Below are 26,782 nucleotides of genomic sequence, written 5' to 3' on the forward strand. Positions count from 1 at the left end.
TTTAGTCACTGTGTTTAGCTGGATTAAAATAACTAAGTGACTAAGAATCCCAGCACTTTGGGAGGGCAAGGCGGGTAGATCCCTTGAGGTCAGGAGTTCAAGACCAGCCTGGCCAACATGGTGAAATCCCACCTCTACTAAAAATACGAAAAAATTAGCTGGGTGTGGTGGTCCTTGCCTGCAATCCCAGCTACTCTGGAGACTGAGGTAGGAGAATCACTTGAACTCAGCAGGGAGGAGCTGTAGTGAGTTGAGATCATGCCACTGCACTCCAGCCTGGATCACAGAGCGAGAATGCATCTCAAAAAAAAAAAAAAGGTTTATAGATACTCCTCTGACTCACTGTTATAAATGGAAGAAGAGTCCTAGGTTTTAATCTTATGAAAAAGAGTGGTCTTTGTCCAAAAAAGATCTATGTTCTAAACTTGAACCCTTACCTTGAGACCTCAGGCTGGTAGCTGGTAAGTGTCAACAGGTAATGCTGAGATTCTAGACAGACTGCAGACAGCAGGAATGCAGGAGCCTAGGAAAACAGCTCAAGGCAAAGGGGTTAGTCTCTGTTTCAGAAATAGAGTCAAGATTTAGAAATGGGCCAGGCATGGTGGCTCATGCCTGTAGTCCTGGCACTTTGAGAGGCAAAGGCAGGGCAGATTGCTTGAGCTCGCAAGTTTGAGATGAGCCTGGGCAACATGGGGAAACCCTGTCTCTAAAAAAAATACAAAACTTATCTGGGCGTGGTGGTGCATGCCTATAGTCCCAGCTACTTGCGGGGCTGAGGTAGGAGAACTGCTTGAGCCTGGGAGGTGGAGGTTGTGGTGAGCTGAAACCACACCACTGCACTCCAGCCTGGGTGATAAGAGCCAGATCTTGTCTCAACAACAACAACAAAAAAGATTTAGAAATGAGCTGAAACTGGCACAGAACTAGCAATAGAATACAAAATAGTGGGAGTGGATGGAAGGTCTAGGGAAGAAGTTCGGGGTAGGAGATTGATAGTAAGGAGGTGGGATCTGTCACGTAAGCCGAAACAGAATTTTGGGAAGTTAGATGGTGAGTACAGAATTAAAGAAGTTATAGCTAACTTTTAGGTCTTCCATGAGCAATACCTGCTGAACAAGTATAAATTAATTGAGAAATGCTTTTCAGGGCTGACAGACTGTGGTTTTACAGTTTGTTTAATCTCAGTTTTTTTGAAGGGTTTAATAGAGAATACAATTACCAGAGGGTAGAGAAGTTTATTTCTTTGTATGGTCCCAGAACACCATCTCCTATCTTTCTGCCTCATTTACTCTTGATCATAACATCAGCAGTTTTTTGATTCTGCCAGAATTTACAATATACTGATACTGCCATCTTTTCATTGTACTTCTATCTCATGTCCTCTTTTCCCTGAACAGCTTAATTTCCATGGACTATATTTTTTGTATAATTATTTATGTGATTTAAAAATAAAATTTTCAGTTTTTCTACTGGCCTTAAAAAACCCTACCTTTGTTAAACACAACTCTGCATTCTCTACACTAGTACTGCTACAGCTGGCCCCTGCAACTGGAGTCTCACTTCAACTGATGACCTCTCATCTCAAGAAGCTCCATATTCTTTCCTGGCAGCTTTACATTTTGTAGACCATTCACTTATTTTCATAGATGTCTCCTCTCCTTTAATATGATGATTATCTGACTATTATAGACAACTGACTGAACCAATGAAACAAAATGAAAAGTTTTAACAGAAAACAACTATATTCATTTAACAAATGTTTACTGAATATCTACTACATGTACATTTTAGATTTTTGGAATATGGCTATGAAATTAAAAAGAAGTTCCTGCACTCATGGATTTAGCATTTATTTGCATTGGAAGAGACGATAAACTTGTAAAAAGACTGCTGTGATAGATGATGAGAAGTGCTTAGACATAAAGCATGCTAAGGGAGTTTGGAGTATGGGAAATACTATTTTCTGTAGGTTACACCTAAGGAAAGGACCCATGGGTAAGTGATAAGTCAAAAGAGATTTGAAAGAAATAAGGAAGCAATCACACAAAGGATCAGCAAGTGTAAACAGCCCGAGGCAAGATCATGATTGGAGTATCAGAAATCCCAAGAAGACACCAAGATGAAGAGTGATGAGAGATGCAGAGTATCAGGGGCCAGATGTAGACTTTCTGCCATTGTAAGGACTTTGGTTTTTGCTCTGAAAAGCGTAGTAAACAACTGGAAGGTTTTGAACAGAGGCTTGACATGATGTGACTTACAATTGCTTATGATTGCTATGGTTGCTGTGTTAGGAATAAAACACTGGTGAGACCAGGCAAAGGCATTAAATTATTGTAGTAATCCAGATGAGAGGTGTCAGAGGCTTTGACTGGAGTAGTAGCAGTGAAAGTGTTGCACAATGGTCAGATCCTAGATATATTTTAAAGGTAGGGCTGGGTGCGGTGGCTCATGCCTGCATTGCTAGCTCTTTGGGAGGCCGAGGTGGGAGGATTGCTTGAGTCCAGGAGTTCAAGACCAGCCTGGGCAACAAAGTGAGGCTGTCTCAATTACAAAAACTAGCTGGGCATGGCGGTATGCCCCTCTAGTCCCAGCTACTTGGAAGGCTGGGGTGGGAGGACTGCTTGAGCCCAAGAGGTTGAGGCTGCTGTGAGCTAAGGTTGTGCCACTGCACTACAGTCTGGGCAACAGCAAGAGCTTGTCTCTGAAAATAATAAAGGTAGAATTTTTGATATGTTGGATGTGGGCTATGAAGGAGGACTCCCATTTTTTTTTTAGTTGAAAGCACATGGAAGAATAGTTCCCATTTACGGATAATAGGCAAAATAGGATCAGGCTTTGTGTGTAGCTGTGGTCACTGAGCAACTGGGTAAGAATTCAGAGAAAGCTCTGGGCTGAAGATTTAAATTTGGCACTTATCAGCATGTAGCTGGTATTTAAGGCCATAAGACTGGATGAAATACCATGGGGGGCATGTAGATAAAGAGGCTGGGAACTGCAGTCTAGAGAACTAAAAGTTACAAGCTCTAGATTGGTTATATAGAAGGAGCTAGCAAACATGACAGGAGGGCCAGGCATGGTGGCTCATGCCTGTAGTCCTAGCACTTCGGGAGGCCAAGGAGGGCAGATTGCTTGAGTCCAGGAGTTCAAACCAGCCTGGGCAACATGGCAAAAGCCCGTCTCTACAAAAAATACAAACATTAGCCAGATGTGAGGGTGGGCACCTGTAGTCCTAGCTACTTGGGAGGCTGAGGTGGGAGGATCACTTGAGCCCAGGGGGCAGAGGTTGCAGTGAGCAGTGATCCCACCACTGCACTCCAGTCTGGGCAACAGAGTGAGACTCTGTCAAAAAGAAAAAAAACAAAAAACAAAAAACAGGAGTGGGCCAGTAAAGTTAGTGTGAGAGAAAAGTTGGGGCCAACTACGAGGTGTGGGTTCCGCAGTGTGGGGATTAGGAGCCAGGTGATAAGAGGTGACGTGGGAATCTAGGGCTTCTTTTGGTGTTTGATGTAAAAATAGGAACAAAAGGCATAACGAGGAGTCTTAGAAATCGCGTGGGGTCACTGTTGAGTTTTTATGGGGAAGAAAGGTTTTATGCTTTCAAGGATGCCCAGGGAGGGGTGAATGTATCTGTGTCCTGTTTCGCCTTACTCAAAGAAAAGTGTTTTTTAAATGACAGTTTCCTTTCTGTTTCAAATGATGAGATTAAAAATTATTAGTATTAATAGTAGCATTCCATTGCTACTAAACTTGATAGAACACCTAATAGTGATTCTCAGCTTTGTACACTGGAAACATCTGTGGATCCTAACACCAAATGATTTGGGGGGTGGCCTGAACATTTGGGCTTTAAAAACCTCCCCAGGTGATTTTAATTTGTAGCCAAGATTGAGAACCACTGCCTTTTAGAAATAAACTTATTTTCCAAATGAAATTCACTATTGTTTGATTGAATCTGGCATCATTCTGAAACAATTCATTTATTGTCGTACTATTACATAAGCAAATCTTTGACTTAAAAGTTTTAGAGCTGTTCGGCTTAAGTAAAAATTTAATGTGTTCTCATCCAAATGAAAGATCTACAGGTAATGGAAACCAGAGCAAATTATCTAACCTGCCTAAACCTTGCTTGGTTTGTTCTGTCTGTACTGCAACAATGAAAGGCAGCCTTAGCTTGATGTGGAATATAAAGGAGGTAATGTAAAAAGTAATCTATCATACTGAACCAAGTGTCAAAGCAAGCCCTGACCACAAAAGGAATGTGGAAAAGTGAAAAGCTTGAGCCTTGACCACAAAACAAGTGAAAGTGAAAAATTTATACTTTCTTTAGGTACCTATACGTGTATTTTTGGACCTGTCCTCATTGCCCTGTATACCTTTAAGCAAGCCAGTGGAACTCTTAAGACTAGATTTAATGACTCCATATTTGAACACCTCTAACAGAGAAGTAAAGGTAAGTATAACACAAAAAATAGAATAATTAAATTAGGTAATAGTTTGTAAACATATAAGTAAATATTAGTGAATAAAATAGGTTAATATTAATACAAATTGGGTGGTGAAATGTATTTTAAAATAATTTTTTGTTTTTAAAAGTAAAAAGAGACGTATCTAAGTCTTCTCAATGTACTCTGATATTTTCATAATTTCTTAATTTTCATAGGTACACATTTGTAAATCTGGAAGAGTGACGGCTGTTCCATTTTGGTATCATATGTACCTTGATGAAGAGATTTGCTTGGATACTTCAAGTCAAGCCTCCCACTGGAAACAAGCTGCAGTTGTTTTAGATAATCCCATCCAGGTTGAGATGGGAGAGGAACTTGTACTCAGCGTTCAGCACCACAAAAGCAATGTCAGCATCACAGTAAAGCAATGAAGAGCAGTTTTTCAATGAAAACTTTAAATACAGCATCAAGTACAAAAATTCTTGTCTTAATTACTGGGAGTATATAAAAATTCCTTGTAATGGTCAAATATTTTTAAAAATTAACATTAATAAAGCATATTTTAAAAGATCCTAAAGAGTAGCATTATTATAGAAATACTGCTGCAGACTTGCTTTCTAGAAAAGGATACATCACTAGTTTTTTGAATTAGGAAACTTATTTTGCTTGATATTATGGAATAAGGATTTTAATAGTCTCATTGTTATTGTCATGTGTCAGTAAGTAAAGCAAAACTTTAAATTTGTAGGCATCTTGGCCTTTTTTCTTAAATCCAAACTTGCAATTGGGAAACACTGAAAGGCTTCCACTGAAGACTGAGGGTTATGGTTAACTGTAAATTTTGATCTTGCTTCCTTTAAATACTCAGTGTACATCTGAAACATCTCAAGTTGTTTTGAGAATGCAAACTTGAATAAGAATTTAAGCTATAAGCTAAATGTAATTAGAACAGTAAAGGTGTCAGGGAATAAATCTTCAGGAGGCAGCATTTTTCTTGGTCTACTTTGGCAAAAGAACATTTAAAAGCTGGTAACAAAGCAAAATTAAATTGAAGAAAATTAATCCTAAACTATTTTTCAAAGTTTTGATTTGGATGCACAGTAAGTATATTAATTGATCCAATTTTTATAGACTTGAAATAAAGGAAGATTATTATCATGCCTCCTGTATGCTGTATGCTCTTTGTAAGCCACAAAGAAAATAAGACACATCTTTGCTTCAGACTACCTATTCTTATTATCTCTATTATTATACTACCCAGCTTTATTTTTAAAATAAGTTTTATTGCATACATTTAAGGTATATGAGATGAAGCAAAGTAATATATCCATCATCAGTTACCCATCTATTTTTTGTTCTTGACAAAAGCAGCCAAAATTTACTAATTTAGCATGAATCCCAAATACAGTACAATTTTATTACCTAAAATCCTCATATTGTACATTAGGTCTCTAAATTTGTTCATCTTACGTATCTGCTACCTTGAATCCTTTGAGCTATACTTCCCCATTCCTCCCAGCCACCCATAACCAGTTTTGTTCTTTATATATTTTGATTTTTTTTTTAAGATTCCACATATATGTGAGATTATGCAGTATCTTTTTTTCTGTCCGGCTTACTTCATTTTAGCACAGTGTCCTTCAGGCCTATGCATGTTGTAGCAAATGGCAAGATAGCACTGTTTTTTTTTTTTTTTTTTTTTAAGGCTGAATAATATTCCATTGTGTGTATGCATATATATACACAGTTTCTTTATTCATCTGTCAACACACAATTCAGTTGTCTCCATATGTTGTCTACTGTGAATGCTGCAATGAACACAGACTGTAGATATATTTACAAGGTGGTGATTTCATTTCCTTTGAGTATATGCCCAGAAGAGGGATTGCTGGATCATATGGTAGTTTTATCTTTCTTTAGAAACTTCCATTCTGTTTTCCATAATGGCTGTACCAATCTATATTCCCAACAATAGTGTACAGAGTTCCTTTTACTCGATAGCATCCTAACATTTGTTGTCTTTTGTTTTTTTTTTTTGATAATAGCTAGCCTAACTGGTAACATTTGTTGTCTTTTTTTTTTTTTTTTTTGATAATAGCTAGCCTAACTGGTGAGAGGTAGTATTTCAGAGTGGTTTTGATTTGTTTGCATTTCCTTGATGATTATGTTGACCACCCTTTTCTATACCTGTTGGCCATCTGTGTCTTCTTTGGAGAAATGTCTATTCAGGTCTTTTGCCTCTTTTAAAAATTGAGTTGTATGAATTCTTTATAAATTTTGGTTATTAACCCTTTTTCAGATGTATGGCTTACAAATATTTTTTATTCAATCTGTAGGCTATTTAATTTTGTTGACTTTTACTAACAGAAGCTTTTTAGTCTGATGTAGTCACATTTGTTTTTGCTTTTGTTGACTGTGCTTTTGGTGTGACATCCAAAAAAATCATTGCCAATGGTCAGTGTCCAGGAACTTTTCTATGTTCTCTTCTAGTTTTATAGTTTCTGTTCTTAGATGTAGGTCTTTTATCCAATTTGAGTTGACTGTTGTGTAGGTCTAAGGGTCCAATTTCATTGTTTTGGATGTGGAAATGCAGTTTTCCCAACACCACTTAATGAAGATTGTTCTTTCCCTGCTGTGTCTTCTTGGTGTCTGTCAAAAATTAGTTGACCCTATATGTTTGGATTTATTTCTGGGCTCTTTCTTCTGTTCCACTAGTCTATGTATGTGTTTTTATACCAGTACCATACTGTCTTGATTACTATAGTTTTGTAATGTAATTTAAAATTAGGAAATGTGATGTCTCCAACTTTTTTTCCTCAGTATTATTATTTTGCCTATTCAGGGCCTTTTATGGTTACATATGAATTTTAGAATTTTTTTCTATTTTTATAAATAATGCCATTGGCATTTTGATAGGATTGCATTGACTCTGAATTGCTTTGGGTAGTGTGACCATTTTAACTATTAATTTTTCCCATGAGCACAGGATATCTTTTCCATTTATTTGTGTCTTTAATTTCTTTCATCAATATTTCAGTTTTCAGTGTACAGATCTTTTACTGCCTTGGTGTTAAATTTATTCTTAAGTATTTTTTTTATACTATCATAAATGGCATCTTGCTTTTTCAGTTAGATCATTATTTATGTATAAAAATGCTAGTGTTGTATGTTGATTTTGTATTCTGAGACTTTACTGAATTCACTTGTTCTAACAGATTTTTTTTTTTGTGTGTGTGTCTTTGGGGTTTTTACATATAGCTCACTTTTAATAGAAAGGTTTATAATAGTGGAAAGAAAAAAAGACTGTATAATTATTGTGAACCACTATATATATATATATAAAGCAAAGGCTATGAGAAACAATAGTTATCTTTGCTTTCTGTAACATACAATGCATTTTCTATTTTATTTTCATTATAAAATGTCAAACCTGACACAGTGGGGTTGTGATAAGCAATTCGAGAAACCCCATCCTAGGTAATAAAGTTTTCCCAAATAACACGTACATGTCTTCTGACTGTGGTTTCATGAGTAATTAAGACCACTCAGCCAAGATTTACATTTGCTGCCACCTTTTATATCACTGACGAAAAGTAGTACTTTTTTTTGGACTGACTTTTTTTCACTGTGCCTCTAATCAAGAAATTTTTGTTAAAACAATTTGAGAGTTTATGTTTAAAGAATGAGACATAAAAATGTTGCAGAAAATAAATGATAAATTCTTATTTATTGAAAGACATTCATTTGAGAAATAGAGATATAATTGTTTGTTAGGTGAGCTTATATGGCACATGATTAAGTTCCACTAATTTGTATTTCTGCATTATGCTTTCTGTTAATTCCAGAGCATTATATTCATGCAGCAGTGGTAGGAAGTACTGATTTTTAAAAAAAAATGTCCATCCTCTTGATAAAGCAGTGTGACATCAGGAAGATTTAGTTGGGGTCATTGTCTACCATTTGAGTATGTGATACTCGAATGTTAAGAAATCAAGACTAAGTCTAGGAAATTTAGACCAATTACTTTTGATATACAAAACTTACATATATAAATCCAGTAGTTGTACCTGGCTTTCAGCTATTTTTGTGTTGACATTTTCCATCTTTTATGGTTTGTCCCAAGCACAAAATCCATGGGATACCAGGTAATGATATAATATAGTAGTTGCACAGCTTGCTTTTCCATACTGTTCAGGAATCCACGGATTTATCTGAAGATTTTTTCTCTCCTATAGTATCACTAAGTATTTCATCAGATATTTTAGCTGTAGTAGGCGTAGTCTGGGGAGTCACAGTGTGTCCAAACCCTTGGTAGTGACCCATGGGTGAAGGTGGCATAGAAGAAGCAATGGAAATTGCATCTTGTGATGATGATGATAATAAGCTTGTATGTTCATTTTGATCTTGATCCTCGGGAAACAATTTTTTCCTGGGATGTCCCCTGACTGTCCGTCCTTTAATATAAAGTTTTCTATGTTAATCAAAAGTTATTTTTACCATTATAAACTTACCATTCTAAAAATATGCTCCCCACTTCCCTCTCTCCCACTCCCCAAAGTTGATGAGCCTGGACTGTGGTACTGCTTGGAAGTGTTTTTTCATCTCTAAATAGCTACTAAATTGCTCTAGTAGGAGAAATTCAATATCCTACCTAACTTATTTGGTTTAATTAAATAGCTGGTACTTACCAACATGCCTTACTTGTTCAGAAATATCATCTCTAATATCTGAGACATCCCACATGGCAAGAAAGGAATCAAAGCATGAGCCCTCTTCTGCTTCTTGGACATATGGTTTATATGAGAATGTGTAATGATGAGCAATGGCAGCGAGGAACATCTCAATACAGATAATAAAGTCCTATAACAACAACAACAATATCAGCCACCTTTGGATTTAAATTTAGTTTTGTAGAGTGCAATCTTTCTCTGCTTTTCTTTTCTTTCTTTTTTTTTTGAGATGGAGTTTTGCTTGTTACCCAGGCTGGAGTGCAATGGCGCGACTTCGGCTCACTGCAACCTCCGCCTCCTGGATTCAGGCAATTCTCCTGCCTCAGCCTCCTAAGCAGCCTCCAAGCAGCAGCAGCAGGCGGGTGGATCACAAGGTGAAGAGATTGAGACCATCCTGGTCAACATGGTGAAACCCCATCTCAAGGTGGCATGCGGCACCTTGCCCAGCTAATTTTTGTATTTTTAGTAGAGACGGGGTTTAATTTTTTGTAGAGATGAAGCCTCTCTTTGTTGCCCAGCCTTGTCTCGAATGCCTGGAGTCAAGTCATTCCCCCAGTGTTGGCCTTAGAAAGTGCTAGGATTACAAGTGTAAGTCACTGCATCTGGCCAACCTCAAGTATTTCTTAGCAAAGTACAATTCATTCTCAGTCACATCAAGTATATTGCATTGCATCACCCAAAGATTACAAGGAGAAATGTAGAAAGTTTTATTCACGGCTTTGCTACAAATCAGTAATTATGGTCAGTTTCCCTAGGGTTCCCCTGTTTTCTCACCTGAAAAGTGAGGATAATAGCCCCATACCCTGTGTGTTGTCAGGTTCGGGGGAGATATATAGAAATGCTTAACAAATAGTGAAGTTCTACTGAATTCAGAGATGGCACTACTTACCTGGAGTCCTGTGGCCACAGCTTCTACAGTTTGCCATTCCCACGTATGCTTTTCAGAAATAACGCCAACTTTTACCAACAAAGCAATAACTACTGCTTGCCTATATGTTAGGAAAAGGTAAACGCCAAATCTATATCAAGCATAAAATGAGCAGCAGTTTTAAAAATGTGCCATTAAAAAAAAGACCCCAGCGCAACCTGTGGACCACCACCACCCTGCCTTGACAGCATACTGCTGAAGAAACTGTATCTATGTTAAATCTATTAATTTGCTTTATGAATTTATTTTTCTAGAACAGTTTTGCCCCAAGATAGGGAGTGAAGCTGAGCATTCCAAACAAATCTAGAGATAATGGCCCCAGGTAAAATTTAAACGGCAAATAATGAAATAGACACACTTCCATAGTTCTATATACAAGAATATTCACTTCAGTGTTTCTTGTATGGTCAAAAAATTAGGAACAACCTAAATATCAAAAGGAGATTAATAAAAAGTTATATCCACATAACAGAATACTAAGCAAAAGCAAAAAAAAAAAAAAAGCTCCCACAAAAAATACCCACCCCACTGCCAAACAACAAAACTTTTTTTTCTTTACTGACAAATAACTACATCTACAATATACTGTACACATTGTCGAATTTCACAAACTTTCTCTGGAGTTTTATATGTAACACAGGTTTACCAAAATGTTAATCATTCTTCTTAGTGGTGGGATTTCAGGGATTTTTCTTTTTCCCTTTTCGTATTATTTCTAGCTGTTAAATTTGGTATATTTGTTTCTAGGATCCCTATTACCCACCTCTTTATAAATTTTTTTTTTGTTCTTTTTTTGAGATGGGAGTTTCACTCTGGTGCCCAGACTAGTGCAGTGGTGTGATCTTGGCTCACTGCAACCTCCACTTTCTGGGTTTAGGTGATTCTCCTGCCTTCCCTGCCAAGTAAGCTAGGATTACAGCTGCCTGCTACCATGCCCGGCTGATTTTCGTATTTTAGTGACAAGGGGTTTCACCGTGTTGGCCAGGCTGGTCTTGAACTCCCAACCTCAGGTGATCCACCCGCCTCGGCCTCCCAAAGTGCTGGGATTATAGGTGTGAGCCAAGGCACCCTCTTTACTAAATTGCAACTATGTATAGTTTTCCTTCTGTTTTAAAAATATTTACTATTTCCCCATATTATTAAATATTCTATATCAATGCTTTCTTCCAAAATGCATAGTATTCTATTATATGACAGGGCCATGATTTATTTTAATAATTATTCTAGTATTGAGATATTTAGGTTGTTTCAAACTGTTTTCTTCATATAAATGAAGTGACCATATATTTATTTTGAAAATCCTAGAAGACTAAAAGGAGGAACTTTTTAAAAGATAAGCAGACATTTTAATCCATCTTCCACATTAAGACTATGTTTAAAAATCATCCTTACTGACCGTTTTTATTGCCCTTCAGAAAATGAGAACATTTAAAAGAAATTAACACTTACCAAAAAGAAACAAAAACCACCAGCTTTACACAAAGAAATTTGCCAACAGGTTGGATTGGGCTCAGTTCTTCCTTTAGTACTTTATAAAATAGCAGGAGACAATACATGGCAAACTAGAAACAAGAGTAACATTTAAACTTCTTCAGTAAGTATAGATAGATATGGTAACAGAAATATTAAAGTTACATACCAGAGACCTGGAACAGAGTAATGTTTCAGGCAAACTTTTCTAGGCTTTATTATTCTATTTTTAGATTAACAAGCTCTTGTAGTTTATTATAGATGAATATATACTTTATACAATATCTTTCTGAAAAATGTTTTTAAGTGTTCACTTCCAGGGTTCCATAAGGGAACAATAAACAAATGACTGACATAAATGGAAGAAATGGCTCTTGTTCAGCTAAAATAAAAAACATCCATCTGTTGTAATGGCTTTTAAACATAAATGACCACTAATTTTATAAGGCTTTAGCTTATTACCTAGTCTATCCTATGTCACTAAGGTAATGCATTAAACAAGTACAATTTCCATAAAAATAGTGACTGATATCTGAATGTAAAGAATCAATGAAACAATTTTTCCTGAGGGTAGTGTATTAGTGCAGCTAGATTTATTTTTAAAAATGAACAAGACTTACTATTTTTAGAAATCTGTAATAACCTAGTGTAGTGCTGAATAACAATAAACATTTTCCTCAAAGTTCACTTTTCCCCATTAAAATAATATAAAATGCTAAATTTATTTCAGAATATGAAAGTAGTAAACAAAGAATAAAGTTTTTCATGGTCTCTAATCATCCTTTGTACAGATAAGCCAGTTTGTAAATAACTGTCATGAATTAATTAACAAAATTTTATTGCCTAATGTTTTTTCCACTAAAAATACCTAAATTCTATATGTTTCATTAAGCTTATTTTTAATAACTGCCTAATATTTTGGTCAATGGAAAGACCATAGTGTATTCAACTAGTACCCATCACTGGTTTTTGGATTGCTTTTAGCCTTTTGTTATTTACAAGTAGTAAGCTTTATATACAAAGATACTTAAGGCAAACATACTTCTGAACATTTCTTTAGAATACATTTCCAGAAACAGAATTACTGGTTCCAAAGAGGATAAACATCCGGAAAAGCTTTGGCTACATGGACATTTAATTTTTATTATAAAGCTCTAATACTAAATGTGCACACCATTGCATCTGAATTATTTTGCTGAAAGCATTAGCCAAAGAATTTAAATAAAATGCACATTTTTTTAAGCTCATAAGATCAAATAGAACATTACATCATAGATCTTTGGAACATTACAGTTTCTAGAATATCATCTATTTTTTTAAACTTGGCATTCTCTCAATTTTCCTTTTACTCCAAATATATAACGAGAATTTTATTCTTGCATGTTAATTCAAACTCTGTACCGTCAAATACCAATTTGATATTTTCTCTTCTGAATATGCTCAGTATATGTGGGTGTGTTGTGTGTATGTATTTTTTTTTTATGTAGCACTGTGTTTTTATTTATGACATACTCATATAGCTATGCAATAAGCAACATAAATAAATGAACAAACACGGTCAACATGTGAGGGTATAAGTCACCAAATAAAGACATATGTTTATATATGTATTAAGATGTATATTAAAGTTTTTTTCAAGTGTTCCTATAAATCTTCCTATAAATTAAATTTATATTTGAATTTAAAAATTTCAAATTTAATCTATAGAAAGATTAAAAAGAAGCAAGTCTTAAGAAGAAACTCTGTCTAAAGAAATTTATTTATAGATACTAATTTAGTACAGTTAAAAAAAATGAAAATTTACTTACTAACTGTGACATGTTGTTTATTATAACCAAGTAAGTCCAAGCATTTGAAAAGCTAAAGTTCCCTTCGTCATATATACCAAGCAGCTCGCAGATTCTAAAAAATTAAAAATGAGATATCTCTATATTTAACTAAATCAAAATAGTACTTTAAAATACAGCAATGGCAATACTTAAATTTAGAAGTCAGTTTATTTGAGATCCCATTGACAATCACTTGACTTTGGACACAGAGAATTTAGAAGTCAGTTTATTGAGAGATTCCACTGACAATCACTTGACTTTGGATATAGAGGTGGTTCAAAAGTGAAAAGAAACCCATTTTTCTAGACATGTTACCATATGATTATTCCTTCATCTTGAAGAAAATTCCAAATAAGACATATAACAGTAAACCAAAAGAGTACTAAATTTAAAAAAACCAACTCTGCTGTCTAATTTTGGGAAAGCTTGATTGTAAAACATAATATAATGCAGGTGTATGTAACTGTAGTTGTTAATTTTTTCCCTTCAATTATCTTGGAGGTAAATTTTATGAAGACCCAGATGCCTTCAAATAAATATTACCATCAGTATGATTAGAATCTTACCCAATTTCTAAGCTGCAGGGAAATAAAGCATGCCTTCATAATTAAATGGCTAAATAATTGCTAGCTCAAAGGCAGAATGAATAATTTTTCACCAGTCTTTCTTTTCACTTTTCCTCTGTGAGCAAGAAGAATGTTAGTAACAACTAAGAGATAAAACATGTAATCTATTGGCATTAAAGTATTTGATGTTTTTGAATTTTTAGGGAATAGTTTTGCCAGGTAGCTTAATGATAACCATTTACCTCAATTCTAAGCCTTGACAGAATATATTAAAAGAAAATATGACTTCTTTCTTAGAATACTTTTAATATATTCTACATTATGTAGAAAATAAAACTGGAATGAACTTAAAATAGCATACTTTAACTTCAGGCAATAGGGTTTCTGTAAAGCTATGTATTTGAAAAAGAAAGCATTTTTTTTCTTTTTTTCAAAATGCTTTACAGCAAGCTAGCTCTAGAGAGGATGTAAATATTTAGAAGACCCCTGTGATGATTCTTTGCCTATAAATGGTCATGTTATTCATTTTAATAGAGTAAGTTTCTATAAAGTGTTTTTTTTTTTTTTTACAACAGAGTAGACCTGCATTATAAATAAGCACATTAACACTTTGTTTTCTACTTAGTTGTTTCCACATAAGAGCACAACGATTAAAAAAAAAGTTCATATAAAAATCCAAGTACTTACAAAGCAACGATGGTGGTGAAAGGTCTGACAACTGTGTACTGCAATACACCTAGTTTGCACCTAAACAGCAATACTCTGTAAAAGAAAAAGAATTTAAAATTTCAACTTCTTATTAAATAGCATCAGATTTTCCCCAAAGCCTCCAAATTAAAATCACTTTGATGAATGATACCATATTTATAGTTAATTCTTTCAATTTAGTCATCCTTAATAACAGTGGCAGAAGAATGTGGATGGCAGGAAACAAATTATCTAAATGCCATTTTTTTTTTTTTCAGAGATAGGGTCTTACTCTGTCGCCTAGGTTGGAGTGCAGTGGTGTGAACATGGCTCACTGCAGCCTTGATCTCCTGGGCTCAAGAGATTCTCCCAGCTCAGCCTCCTGAGTACCTAGTACTATATGTGCATACCACCACACCTGGCTAATTAATTTTTTGTAGACATGGGGTCTTACTGTGTTGCCCAGGCTACTCTTGACCTCCTGGGCTCAAGCAATCCTTCCACCCCGGCCTCCTGAGTAGCTGGGACTATAGATGTGTGTCCCCACAGCAGCTATTTTTAAATTTTCTTTAGGGATGTGGTCTCACTGTGTTGCTTAGGCTAGTCTTAAACTCCAGAGCTCAAGCAATCCTCATGCCTATAATCCCAGCACTTTGGGAGGCTGAGGTGGGTGGATCACTTGAGACCAGCCTGGCCAACATGGCAAAACTGTCTCTACAAAACAAATAACAAAATTAGCTGGGCATGGTGGCACATGCCTATAATCCCAGCTACTTGGGAGGTGAAGGCATAAGAATCGCTTGAACCTGGGAGACGGGTTGCAGTGAGCTGAGATTGTGCCACTGCACTCCGGCCTGGGTGACCAGAGCAAGACTCTTATCTCAAAACAAAACAGTAATCTTTGAAAATGAAATTTAGACACCTGTTTTCTGCATAACATCCTATAAATGGTTTCTCATTTGATAAAGACTCTCATTTACCAAACTTTAGACAAGCTCTGACTCCTCTTTTCAACTCCTCTTCATCCTTGGGCCCTGTCCTTGGTCTGTAAGTCAGTCTAGAAGAATCTTGCTAAGTCATTCCCCAGCCCCTTTTGTTACCTGATCACCTTTAACATCTGATCAAATTCCTCAGCCCCCACCCTTGATGACTAAGGCCTTGGCCTGCCTTTGGCAAGAATCCTGTTCATTCAGTTTGATGAGAATCCTCCCAGCCCTGATGTCCCCTCTTCATAATTCTGCATTCACTGACCCCCCTCAACACCCTCTATCTATAAATGCCCATTTGTCCTTGTTGCCTTCAGAGTTGAGCACAATCTCTCTCCCCGATAACCAATCTACATTAATTTGTCTTTACTATTCTCTGATGGCCTCCTGTTCTTTTTCCTTCATTGCATTTTCTGAAATAAGTAACTATATATTTGTGTCTTCATTTAATTCTTAACTCTCCTAACCAAACTAAGTTCCATGAGGTCTATGTCTGTTCTGTGCACTAGGATCTATCTTTATACTAGAACATACTTGGTGCTCAATACATATTTGTCAAATGAACGCCTTAGTAGCTTATTATTTTAAAAAGCCAGGTAGCTCCCTATCATTTCAAGGGTGTAAATAAAGACAGAATTTGTCAGGAGTTTGTACAAATGGTCCTGTACTGTATAGGAGGCAATGCAGTCATTCTTATGTTGTATGTCTAGACTCATTAACTTCATTTACTCTGGCTTGTAATTTCCACCTTATTCCTCATTTATTAGTGAAACTGCCTTGGCAAAATTATGACTGAGACAGTTAAAGAGATCTAACTTAACCGACTCTGTCTTGTGTCTAATCTCCAAGCTGTCCTTGTTCATTCCTGGGCATAGGCTGAACTAACTTTGGGAGAAACTTAGTTTATAGTTTTTCCCAAAGTTATAGAAACAGCCCTGTCCCAAAGCAAAACCTCCATCTTGCCTGGGGACTAGATTGCCTTTGTAGAACTAACATTAGCACAAGGTTAGAAATTATGGTTTAGGAATCATGCAGCTGGAGGCTACAAGATTCTGACCCTCCCTAAACAACTCCTAAAATCAGTGCTTGAGATATTTTGCAGACCCTGCACTTGACGGAACCGTTGGCACCACCCAGATCAATAAACTGGCTCATCTGACCTTATGGCTGCCCACCCAGGAACTGACTCAGCGCAAGTGGACAGCTTCAACTCCCTATGATTTCAATTCTCACAAATCAGCACTAACTGGCTCACTGGCTTCCCCCTACCCAACAAATTATCCTTAAAAACTCTGATTCCTGAATGCCTGGGGAGGCTGATTTAAGTAATAATAAAATTCCTATCTCCTGCACAGCTGGCTCTGTGTGAATTACTCTTATCTTTGTAATTCCCCTATGTTGATCAATCAGTTCTGTCTAAGCAGCCAGTAAGGTGAACCCCTTGGGCAGTTGCATTAGTGGTCAAGTCTTACTGATTTTTCAGTTGCATTCTCTTATTGCCTTTCTTTTCTGTTCCAATCTCATCTCTCCTTTTCAGTTTTATTTCACAAATAGATTATTATAAACTCCTTATTTCCCCATCTATGCAGTCTTCGTCCCTCCAATTCATTCTTTATGATATTGCAAAATGAATCTTTCTAAAACACTGTTTCCAAATGTTTGCTTGCTGAAAAATACCAAGGGTTCATTTGTATAATAAATGCGATTGCAACCTCAATTTATTTTTCAAAATGAAATGACATGTTTTAATGTCCTACATGAACATATAATAATGTATTATGTATTATGTTACCAAACACTGCTATTTATTGCTCCTATTTCATATATGCAGTTCTACAACCTAGACAATCTTATCTCTGTCTTTTAACTAGCTGTGTGTTCTTACATAAGATCTGCAGACCTTGGTTCTCAACTGCAAAAGCATATTGATTAAATGATTACTGTTTTTACCTGCAATACTTTAATTTTTTGATTTTGGATTAATAATGTAAAAAAAGACTAACATGTATGTGGGATTACAAAACTGTGTTTTGTTAGCCTTCAAACAACTATGAGCTACATCAGGGTAGGAACTCTGTCTTATACTTACTGTTCTGCTATTAGTACTTAACACCCTGCCTTGTAAAGAGCTGATAGCTACTTAAAAGCTCTGCTTAGATGAAAAACCAAAACATAAAAAATTAAACCAAACATACTTACTCTCCCATAGCCCATGGTGGACAGCAACATAAAGGAGGGAAATGTTTCTGCTGATCTTTGGCTTCAAGGATTAATACCAGATTTGGATACCGGTTAGTTAGATAATTGGTAAGGAATCCCATAAAGTTGTAAATTACATAAGCTTCATAGCATTCTCTGCAGGTATCCACATATATTGCAATGCTGGGATATTTCAACGCTATCCACTAAGAAAAAGCACAGATGTTAAAGATAGTTGCAGCTAAGATAAAATAAATCACCACTCCATTCATGGTACTTACAATAAGCTAACTTTTATGCTTAAGATGTCTTGTCATATACTTATATGAGACTCTATAAAATTTATCATAAGGGCTATCAGCCAATCTGTGAAATGAATGTTTAAAAGCAATAAACATCTTAGATACTGGTAAACAAAAACATAAGTGAGGGGTAAATAATAGAGAAGTTAAAGTAAGTACTTGAGTTCTTAAATCTGAAGCTTTTCTTAATACGATCATAGATATTTCCTTTATATTTACTCAAATTAGAAGCAGTCATTTATAACAATTTCATGTGTATCCACTGAGGAAGATTTTTAAATTTGTGGTTCAAATAAAAGACTTAATAAAAAGAGTGGTAATATAATTTAAAATATTACATTCTTTACCAATCTGAAAGTTTAAAAGAAAGCAAAGAGCTGTAGATTTTTAAACATTTAAAATACCACATTTACATTTTTAATTATCATACTTTATATTCTCTATCAACATCAGAAACAAGTGAACCTTTTTACTTTTCTTATTAATCTGACTCCTTATTGTCAGTAACATACTTTCATTATCTTAAGCATTCTGTAAGTATAGCTAGTATCATCAAACAAGTTTAGTTAATGAGATAAAAATGAAACATACTTACACTATCTAAACTGTAAATGGGTACCATCCAAAGAATCCTATTGAAAAAGGAAAACATAAATTAAAATAATTCTATGTCATATTTATGAAATAAGCCAACACAACACTAGTGGAATCAAATACATTGTTTTACCTCATTATTGGTTTTTGTAGTTCAGGTTGTGTATAATGCACTAAGTGTTGCAATATCACCCACAGCGATATAGGTATAGTCAACAGCAAAAAGATCCCAGCAATAAACCAAGCCTTGGTGTGTATTCCAACCTTAAGAAACAAAATAACATGTTAGTATAAATTCTGATATTAAAATGAAAGAGCCTGGCTGGACTCAGGGCCTTGTGTCTATAATCCTAGCAATTGGGGTGGCAAAGGTGGGAGGATGGTTTGAGGCCAGGAGTTTGAAACCAGCCTGGGCCTACAAAGTGAGACACTGTCTCTAGGAAAGGAAAAAAAAAATTGAAAAACAACTGGGGGAGTAGCCTTTTATACTAACTTGTAATCTTGCCTTGAAGAGCATGATTTTTTTTTTTTTTAAAGAGGAATAGGTGGGCATTTATTTTTGGTGCTTGAAGGGTTGAGAAGTTTACAATTAAAATAGAACTGAGGTCTACAACTTTAAGTATCACTGTTTCTTTTCTTTTTTTTTGAGACAGAGTTTTGCTATGTTGCCCAGGCTGGAGTGTGGTGGCGCGATCTTGGCTCACTGCAACCTCTGCCTCTGGGGTTCAAGCGATTCTCCTGCCTCAGCCTCCCAAGTAACTGGGATTACAGATGCCTGCCACCACGCCTGGCTAATTTTTTGTATTTTTAATAGAGACAGGTTTTTGCCATGTTGGCCAGGCTGGTCTGGAACCCCCGACCTCAAGTGATCTGCCCGCTTCAGCCTCCCAAAGTGCTGAGATTATAGGCATGAGTCACCATGCCCGGCCCAGTTTCAGTTTTGAATAAGACTTTTTCTTCCTCTACCAGGGGCCAAAGATAGAAGAGGTAGAAAACAAAAGTATGGAGAACAAATGTAATTTTATAACAATAAATTTCTATAGTAAAATATATAGAATGCTTGAAAAGGGCTGGGTGAGGTGGCTTATGCCTGTAATCCCGGCACTTTGGGAGGCTAAGGCAGGATGACTGCTTGAGCCCAAGGGTTCCAGACCAGCCTGAGCAACATGGCGAGATGCCATCTCTACAAAAAATAAATTAGCCAGGCGTGATAGTATGTGCCTGTAATCCTACCTACTAGGGATGCTGAGGTGGGAGAGCCCAGGAGGTCAAGGCCTGCAGTGAGCCATGATCGTGCCACTGTACTCCACCCTGAGCAACAGAGTGAGACCCTGTCTCATAAACAAAAACAAAAAGCCAATACAAAGTCTTGCTGATTGTGGGGGTGTTAAAACAGTACATTAGAAGCAAATATATGGAGGTGATGATTCTAAAAGGAATGTCTAAGCACTCTTAGTACAGGGCTCTTTGCTTTTATCCATTTCATTTAAAATTGAGTAGAGTATTCTCCACTTATATGTGGGGCTAGGTTCCAAGACCCCCAGTGAATGCCTAAAACTGTACATAGTCCCAAGTCCTATATGCATATACTATGTTTTTTCCTATACATACTTACTTATGATAAAGTTTAATTCATAAACTGAACACACAGTAAGTGGTAATAACAATAATAGAACAATTATATATTGTAATGTTATTTAAAACTTATAAAACACTTATTTCTGAAATTTTCCATTTAATATTTTCAGACCATGGTGGACAACAGGTTACCAAAACCAAGGAAAATGAAATTTCAATGAGGATCTAAGAAAACGGTAAGAGCATAAGCATATTCTAGATTGGCCTTATTATAAAGTGATCATTAAGAATGGTACTGCAGCCAGGCACAGGGGCTCATGCCTGTAATCCCATCACTTTCTGAAGCTGAGGTGGGCAGATGGCTTGAGCCCAGGAGTTCAAAACCAGCGTGGGCAACACGGCAAAACTCCATCTCTACAAAAAACAGAAAAATATAGCTGGGTGTCAGAGGATCACCTGAGCCCAGAAGGTCAAAGCTGCAGTCAGCCATGATCATGCCACTGTACACCAGCCTGGGTGACAGAGCGAGATTGTGTCTCCAAAAAAAAGTAAAAGAAAAAAAAGAAGAGGAAAAAAAAGTATTGCCAAGTAGTTGCTTTTTTTGATTGCTTCAGTTCCAAAAACTAGAACTTGGTTTTATGTGTGCTTGTGACTAATGAAGGTCAAGTCTCCTCAGTGTGCTCTAAGGAAGAAAGTTGTTTTTGTTTTTTAAACAATCATAAAACAAGTGCCTAGAGACTTGGTAACTGCAGGTCAAATTTTAAAATCCTGTACCACAAAGTATCATTGTACATGGCAAATGGTAATTTAGTTTGAGAAAGACATCATCTCTCCACATTAATATCATTAATTTTAATTACTGGTTTTACAGTTGTTTTGATTTTTGAGCTATATAAAAGCTACATGCATAAGAAATTTAACCAATTTTATGTGTGTAATATTTAAGTAACATTATAATAGAATAACTCAACACTAGGTATCTGCAGAAATTATTGATATAATTCTTTAATTTTATGTTTACCTCCAAATAATTTATTTAAATTTGACACACAATGATATAGATACTAGTAGTAGTATTCTTAATCTTTTCAGCCACGAGTTGAGTTTTTTGGCTTACGAAATGAGGAGGAGATAAAGAGAGTTTTTTTCTAGGGTAACTTGGGGAAAGTAGAGAGGAAAGAAAAAACCCTTAAAGACAAGCATCCAAGAATAAGTTAACTCTCCCTCAGCAAAATACTTCAAAACAAATAGTGGAGATGAATAGAGAGTGCTTTCTAGGCTCTGTCGTCCTGAGGGGAGACAGAACTGACATCTGGAACTCTTAGGGCATGAGGATGAGTGGGATGAGGTAAACAGACTACAGAGCTGCATGCCATCATGTGCGAATTAACTTTAGGTATATGTGGTCAGCCAAGAGAGTGGGAAAAATAGTTTCAACAGTGTAGATGGTCATCCTACCATTCCAATAAATGAGTATATGCCCCACCATAGGCATGTGATAAGCTTTCAGAACTGTGGGAAAATAAATTTCTGTAGTTTAAGCCACTCAGACTATGGTATTTTCTTACCACAGCCTGAGCAGGCTAAGATAAACTCCCACATTTGTATCTTCAGATCAAATCTTTCTGAGCATTAGATGTGTATATCCAGCAGTATATCTGACATGCCTATTGAATGTCTCTTATTAAACTAATTGTCCATAACAGAACTCAATTTCTCTTAAACCTGTTCCTAACCTTCAATTTTCTATCTCAGTAATTGGCACCACCATTTACATAGTTGTTCAAACCAAAAACTTCAGAATCATCTTTGATTTCTTCCTTTCTCATTCTTTCTCCTCTGGAACCCAATCTCCTGCCAAGTCTTGTTTGCTCACTTTTAAAGATACTTACAATTCAGTTTTCCATTTCTACTCCTGCTATCCTTACTGGGGCCATAAACCATCAAAAGCCCAGGCACCCACCACCTCTCACTACCATAAAGAGCTTTCTCACTTCACTTCACTCCCACTTTATTTTCCATAGCTGGTAGAGTGGTCTTTTGAAGTTATACAATTAGATTGCTTTGCCTGTTAACTTCTCAGATCTTTTCTGGTTTCTTCCACAGCATTTTATACAATTTTATTGACTTGTTTTTGTTAGTTCCCTTTGTCTCCACCAGTAGGTTCTATGGAGGTAAGTGTTCTCTCATACAGTATACAAAGCCTGATTTATCACTGGGACTCAGTCATGTATTCAAGTATTAGTCATTTGGGCAGAAAGAGGGGGAAAGAAAATGAAGTAAAATATGTATTGTGGTAGATGGTGGTAAGTCCTATGGAAAAAAAAATAAAGCAGAGAAAGGAATATGAAGAGTTAGGAAGGGGAAGTTTACAATGTTAAATAGAGTAGTCAGGTGATATTTGAGTAAAGACCCGAAGAACATAAAGGAATGAGAATAATACCTAGGGAAAGGACGTTCTATGAAGGGGAAACTTTGTGCAAAGGTTCAAGGAGGGAGCATGCCTGGGATTTTTGAGCAAAGCCATGCAGTGGAAGCCTAGGACTTGAGGAGAAAAAGTCAGAGGGGGATCAGGTGGGAGTGGTGTCAGATCATGTTGGACCTTGATGGCCACAGTGAAGAATACTGGCCTTTAAGACTAGAAGTGATTTAAGAGGACACACCTAATGTGCCATGTTTTAACTGGTTACTCCTCTGGCTGGTGTGTTGAGAAGAATCTAGGGAAGACGTGCTGAGAACTTGGCTTAGGAATGTTAGCAGCGCAGATTGCAGATTCAAATTTTTCTTAAAAATTCTTAATTTTCTTAAAAGTGGCACCTAAAAAACTACAGTTGAAACTAACAACTAAGAGAAGCCTTAAACTGGATTGATAGTATGCATATTATTAACCTTCAAAGTAATTCCTATACCATATTCCAAGGAATTATTTCAAAGTAAGAAAATCCCATTTGTATTAAGATGCTTATACCTAAGTTTTTATAGACAAATTGTGAGAATAATCTAAATATGTAACAAATGGGAAATTATCTAATGTAGCAGAATATTATGCTGCCATTAAAATAACTATATGGACTATGATAGTATGGGAAAGTCAACAGAAAATAATTTAGTCTAAATAGAGAACACAAATGTATATTAAATACAGTTTGCTTAAATATGTAAAAATCACTTCCACAATAAAGATGAGCCTAAAATAGTTATGGTCTTGTTATAGTTGTTGCAATAGGTGTTTCTCTGTAAAAGTACTTGCTGGGTTATATTAACCCCGAATTTAAAGTTCATTATATAATATTTATATTGGAGTTATTTGCCTTGGGTTTTCCAGCTTAGAGTATATTACTGATGTCACAATAAGCATATGACATCAAAAATATATATAAGGGACTTTCTGCAAAACCTTTGTTGAGTAAGAGCTAATTTCCACAGTAAAAACAAACACTAAAGTTAAAACAACTAGAATCCTTTGATTCAGGAAGCTAGTTAAAAGCTAATAAAACTCAGTACATGGTTTTCAAGGTAGTTTATTTGACCTACTTTAGTCCAGTATCTGAACAGATCAGATTTCAGGAATAAAATTACCTTTCAGGGAACCGATGAATGCTTGCAAAACGGTGCCCTTCTAAGCAGCCATATCAATATATTCTATTTTCTCGACCCGGTCCCACCTCCATCTGTAGGGTGACTTGAAGAACCGTGAACAAGAAACTAGACAGGTTTATATCCTAAGAGTGGGCTCGTTTACATTAGATGGTTTTCAGGATTGTCAAAGCAGAAATGGGGGAAGGGTGACTCCTTCCCAATCTTAGATGGGTAGAAGAAAGTGTAGAGGCCAATGGTGCAGAACCCTCTTACCTCCAGTTTCTGTAATTCCCAGACGCATAGGGGAACCGCAACCACTATGGACACCAGGTAGAGGACCACTGCTAAAGGTCGAATCCACTGTCTCCAGTTCCTCCAGGTACAAGTGCAAGGCATGTTTTCGCACAAATCAGATCCGGTTAGCAAGGGAAAAAAGCTTGAAAAGATTGTAATGGGGAGCCCGGTTCTCTGGCTGTTTTGTCAACTCGCATACTACGGAGAAAAAGCTGTCGGACGACTTTACTAACAGCTCGAGCCGCCTCCTGGACCGGCGCTGTGTCTTCTTCTGCTGCTGCTCCTGCAAATGTGGCCGATCAGGGTGCTATCGGGGAGCACTGCAGGCAACATCCTTTCTTCCCCACCCCGCATCTACTCGGTTCTACCGCGGTGGAATCCCAGGCAGAGCCGCTGCCCTCACCTGGGGATTGCCCTGAGCTCTGCCTGCACCATGGCTTCCAGAAGAGCAGCGCCGACCAGGAACCGGCCTCTAGGGACCCTGCACACTCCGGTTCTGTCTTGCAGTTGCTGTCCAGTCGCTCTTTTCTTTGGGGATCGGGCTCCCTACCTCCCGCACTGGCAGGCGTCTCTTCGCGCGATTCTGCTAGTAGGTAAAGCCCTAGGACCTCCTCATTCACTCGCACGGGACATCCCCTACAGCGGAACCCAAGGCCAAACCAGGACTTTCAGCTCTTTTCCGCTTCCGCCCATGCTGTCTGAGGCAGGTGATTCGTCCTCAGCGCCAAACTGGACCCGCCCCATCCGGCTCACTCTGCGCTCTCTCTGATTGGTCACCTGCGAAGGCGGGCTGCTGGATTGCGTACCAGGGTTAGAAAGAAGAGCAGGTGTGTGGAAGTGGGTGGAGTTGCCGCAGGTGGTTCAGTGGGCTATTACAAGGATTCTGGAAGCTTCAGGAATTGTTTGAGGACACTTGAGGCACACCTACTACAGTCTTCTGCTGGCGTTATTCCAGCTCAACGAAAACTTGGGTAAGGGCGGTTACTTCAGAGTTGGCCTGGAAGAGAGAAGGCCCATCTCTACACAAAACATCTCTGATTCAAAAGCCCGCTGGATTAAGGAGACAGGGTGGAATGGGAAACTTCCACCTAGTTTTCTGTCAGTGGCTAGAATCTAGGGGCTGGGTCCCTTGGTTATTTGTGGATCCTACAGAAGGATCATTCTAAAGGTAGAATTAACTGCAAATACAGAATGTCCTTTCCACATTTGGAACTTGTGTTAGAAAATTATACTCATCTAAGTTTTAAAAAGTTGACATCCCAGCAGACAAAGGAGTTTTATATGCTTAAAGCCTTTAGCTAAACCAGTAGAGCAAACCAGTATCTGCTTCTCAATTACATTTACAAATGCGTTTTATATTATAATCGTCATTTTCAGGGGGATAGGCACTGTTCTGAGTTCATTACCTACATTATGTAAGTTGTTATGCCCAAAAATTTTGAGAGGTAGGCATTTTTCCACCTTACAGATCAAAAAGTCAAATGGCTAATTAATTTGCCCAGGCTCACTGAGCTAGTTAAGTGGTAGTGTGGAGATACTAACCTTGGTCTCTCTGACTCCAAAGGGTATTATATTTGAGCATTTGACCTGCTAGTACCTGCCACATGGGGAATTTCCGCCTAATGACTCTACGGATAAAGAGACTTGCAACACTGAGTACACCCAGCTTAGGATTCTCACAGAGACACGGGATGAATATTATGAGCCCTTTTCCTAGTATAGTCTGTTTGGAGCTTGACTTCTGCAGCCTACTTCCCAATCATTAACAACTGTATTTTACAACATGACCCAAACTGCTTTCTACCAGAAAAATAAGTCTTTTGTTTGTTTTTCCTAAGCTAACTTTAAAAACTGAAATTAAAAAACAATCCCTGATCATTAAATTAATGCTTTCTCTATTGTTAAAGTTCATAAAAGAGAAGAATAATGAAGAGAAAGTTAATCTTACTCTACAGCCAAGCATAACTACTCTTCCCTTTTTTGATACACAATGGATGTAGCTTGGATAGGCTGTATGCATAGATTGTCTGCGTGTTTTCAGCTACCTATAATCTTCCCCATTCTTTCTCATGGGCAAACCTTTTTCACCTAACTTGTGAGACCTTCCTTTATTTTTGTTTCCCCAGGCATTCTTACAGCAATCATATGGTGTTATAATCATTTACTTTTTTGTCTTGTTTAGATTTTGAGTTCCTAAAGCAAAAATATAAAACCATTAGAAAAAAGTAAAAGAAAGAAGAGATGAGACAGACGCACAAATGATTTCGCATACCAGTTTACGAACTGGAATTCTTCTATGGTGAAATTTCTTCAGATCAGCAGAGAAATTAAAAACAAAATTACAGATTGAGTATGTCAAATCTGAAAATAAAATTCAGAATGCTCCAAAATCCAAAACGTTTTGAGTGCTGATATGATGCTCAAAGGAAATATTCCTTGGAGCACTTCAGATTTTGGATTTCAGATTTGAGATGCTCAACTGATAAGTATAATGCAAATATTCCCCAATTCGAAAAACTCTGAAATCCAAAACACTTCAGATAAGGTATATGAATTTTTCATTTAGTTATATTTATTCACTCTTAAGGACCATGC

At 36.9% G+C, this 26,782-nt stretch overlaps 2 protein-coding genes and 1 long non-coding RNA gene across 4 annotated transcripts in view; 2 read left to right on the top strand and 1 right to left on the bottom strand.

Annotated features, from left to right (window-relative positions):
* PRMT9 (protein arginine methyltransferase 9) overlaps window positions 1–5,604 on the top strand; it is a 57,775-nt gene extending 52,171 nt beyond the window's left edge. Inside the window, exons 12-13 of the mRNA XM_035292861.3 lie at window positions 4,328–4,450; window positions 4,661–5,604. Coding sequence (XP_035148752.1) covers window positions 4,328–4,450; window positions 4,661–4,876 — 339 coding nt within the window. The 3' untranslated portion in view covers window positions 4,877–5,604. The remainder of the gene's footprint in view (window positions 1–4,327; window positions 4,451–4,660) is intronic.
* Window positions 5,605–8,153: 2,549 nt separating this feature from the next.
* TMEM184C (transmembrane protein 184C) lies at window positions 8,154–24,848 on the bottom strand. 2 transcript variants are annotated; one of them, XM_078366444.1, is made up of 11 exons: window positions 24,591–24,848; window positions 24,167–24,470; window positions 18,870–19,000; window positions 18,738–18,774; window positions 17,841–18,046; window positions 14,656–14,730; window positions 13,382–13,475; window positions 11,553–11,665; window positions 10,065–10,164; window positions 9,134–9,305; window positions 8,154–8,899 (listed from the first exon to the last, which is right to left on the bottom strand). In XM_078366444.1, the coding sequence occupies exons 2-11, from the start codon at window positions 24,287–24,289 to the stop codon at window positions 8,637–8,639; spliced, it is 1,314 nt and encodes a 437-aa protein (XP_078222570.1). In that variant the 5' UTR covers window positions 24,290–24,470; window positions 24,591–24,848; the 3' UTR covers window positions 8,154–8,636. The 2 variants fall into 2 exon arrangements, with proteins under 2 accessions (XP_078222570.1, XP_035148754.2); XM_035292863.3 differs by having other exon boundaries at window positions 24,167–24,848.
* A 106-nt stretch (window positions 24,849–24,954) lies between these two features.
* The window catches only part of LOC144581741 (uncharacterized), a 100,297-nt gene continuing 98,469 nt past the window's right edge, over window positions 24,955–26,782 (top strand). Inside the window, exon 1 of the long non-coding RNA XR_013532869.1 lies at window positions 24,955–25,158. This is a non-coding gene — a long non-coding RNA (uncharacterized LOC144581741). The remainder of the gene's footprint in view (window positions 25,159–26,782) is intronic.

This window comes from Callithrix jacchus, chromosome 3, assembly GCF_049354715.1.
Source record: "Callithrix jacchus isolate 240 chromosome 3, calJac240_pri, whole genome shotgun sequence".
Lineage (NCBI taxonomy): Eukaryota > Metazoa > Chordata > Mammalia > Primates > Cebidae > Callithrix > Callithrix jacchus.

What these genes read in the sequence shown, in the direction of transcription:
- TMEM184C (XM_078366444.1), bottom strand. Translation starts at nt 24,289, where the DNA reads ATGCCTTGCACTTGTACCTGGAGGAACTGGAGACAGTGGATTCGACCT. An exon ending in CCACCATGGGCTATGGGAGA is followed by an intron (nt 14,731 to 17,840) that starts GTAAGTATGTTT and finishes TTTCTTTTACAG; the next exon opens with AGTATTGCTGTTTAGGTGCA. An exon ending in TTCACCACCATCGTTGCTTT is followed by an intron (nt 13,476 to 14,655) that starts GTAAGTACTTGG and finishes TTAATTTTTTAG; the next exon opens with AATCTGCGAGCTGCTTGGTA.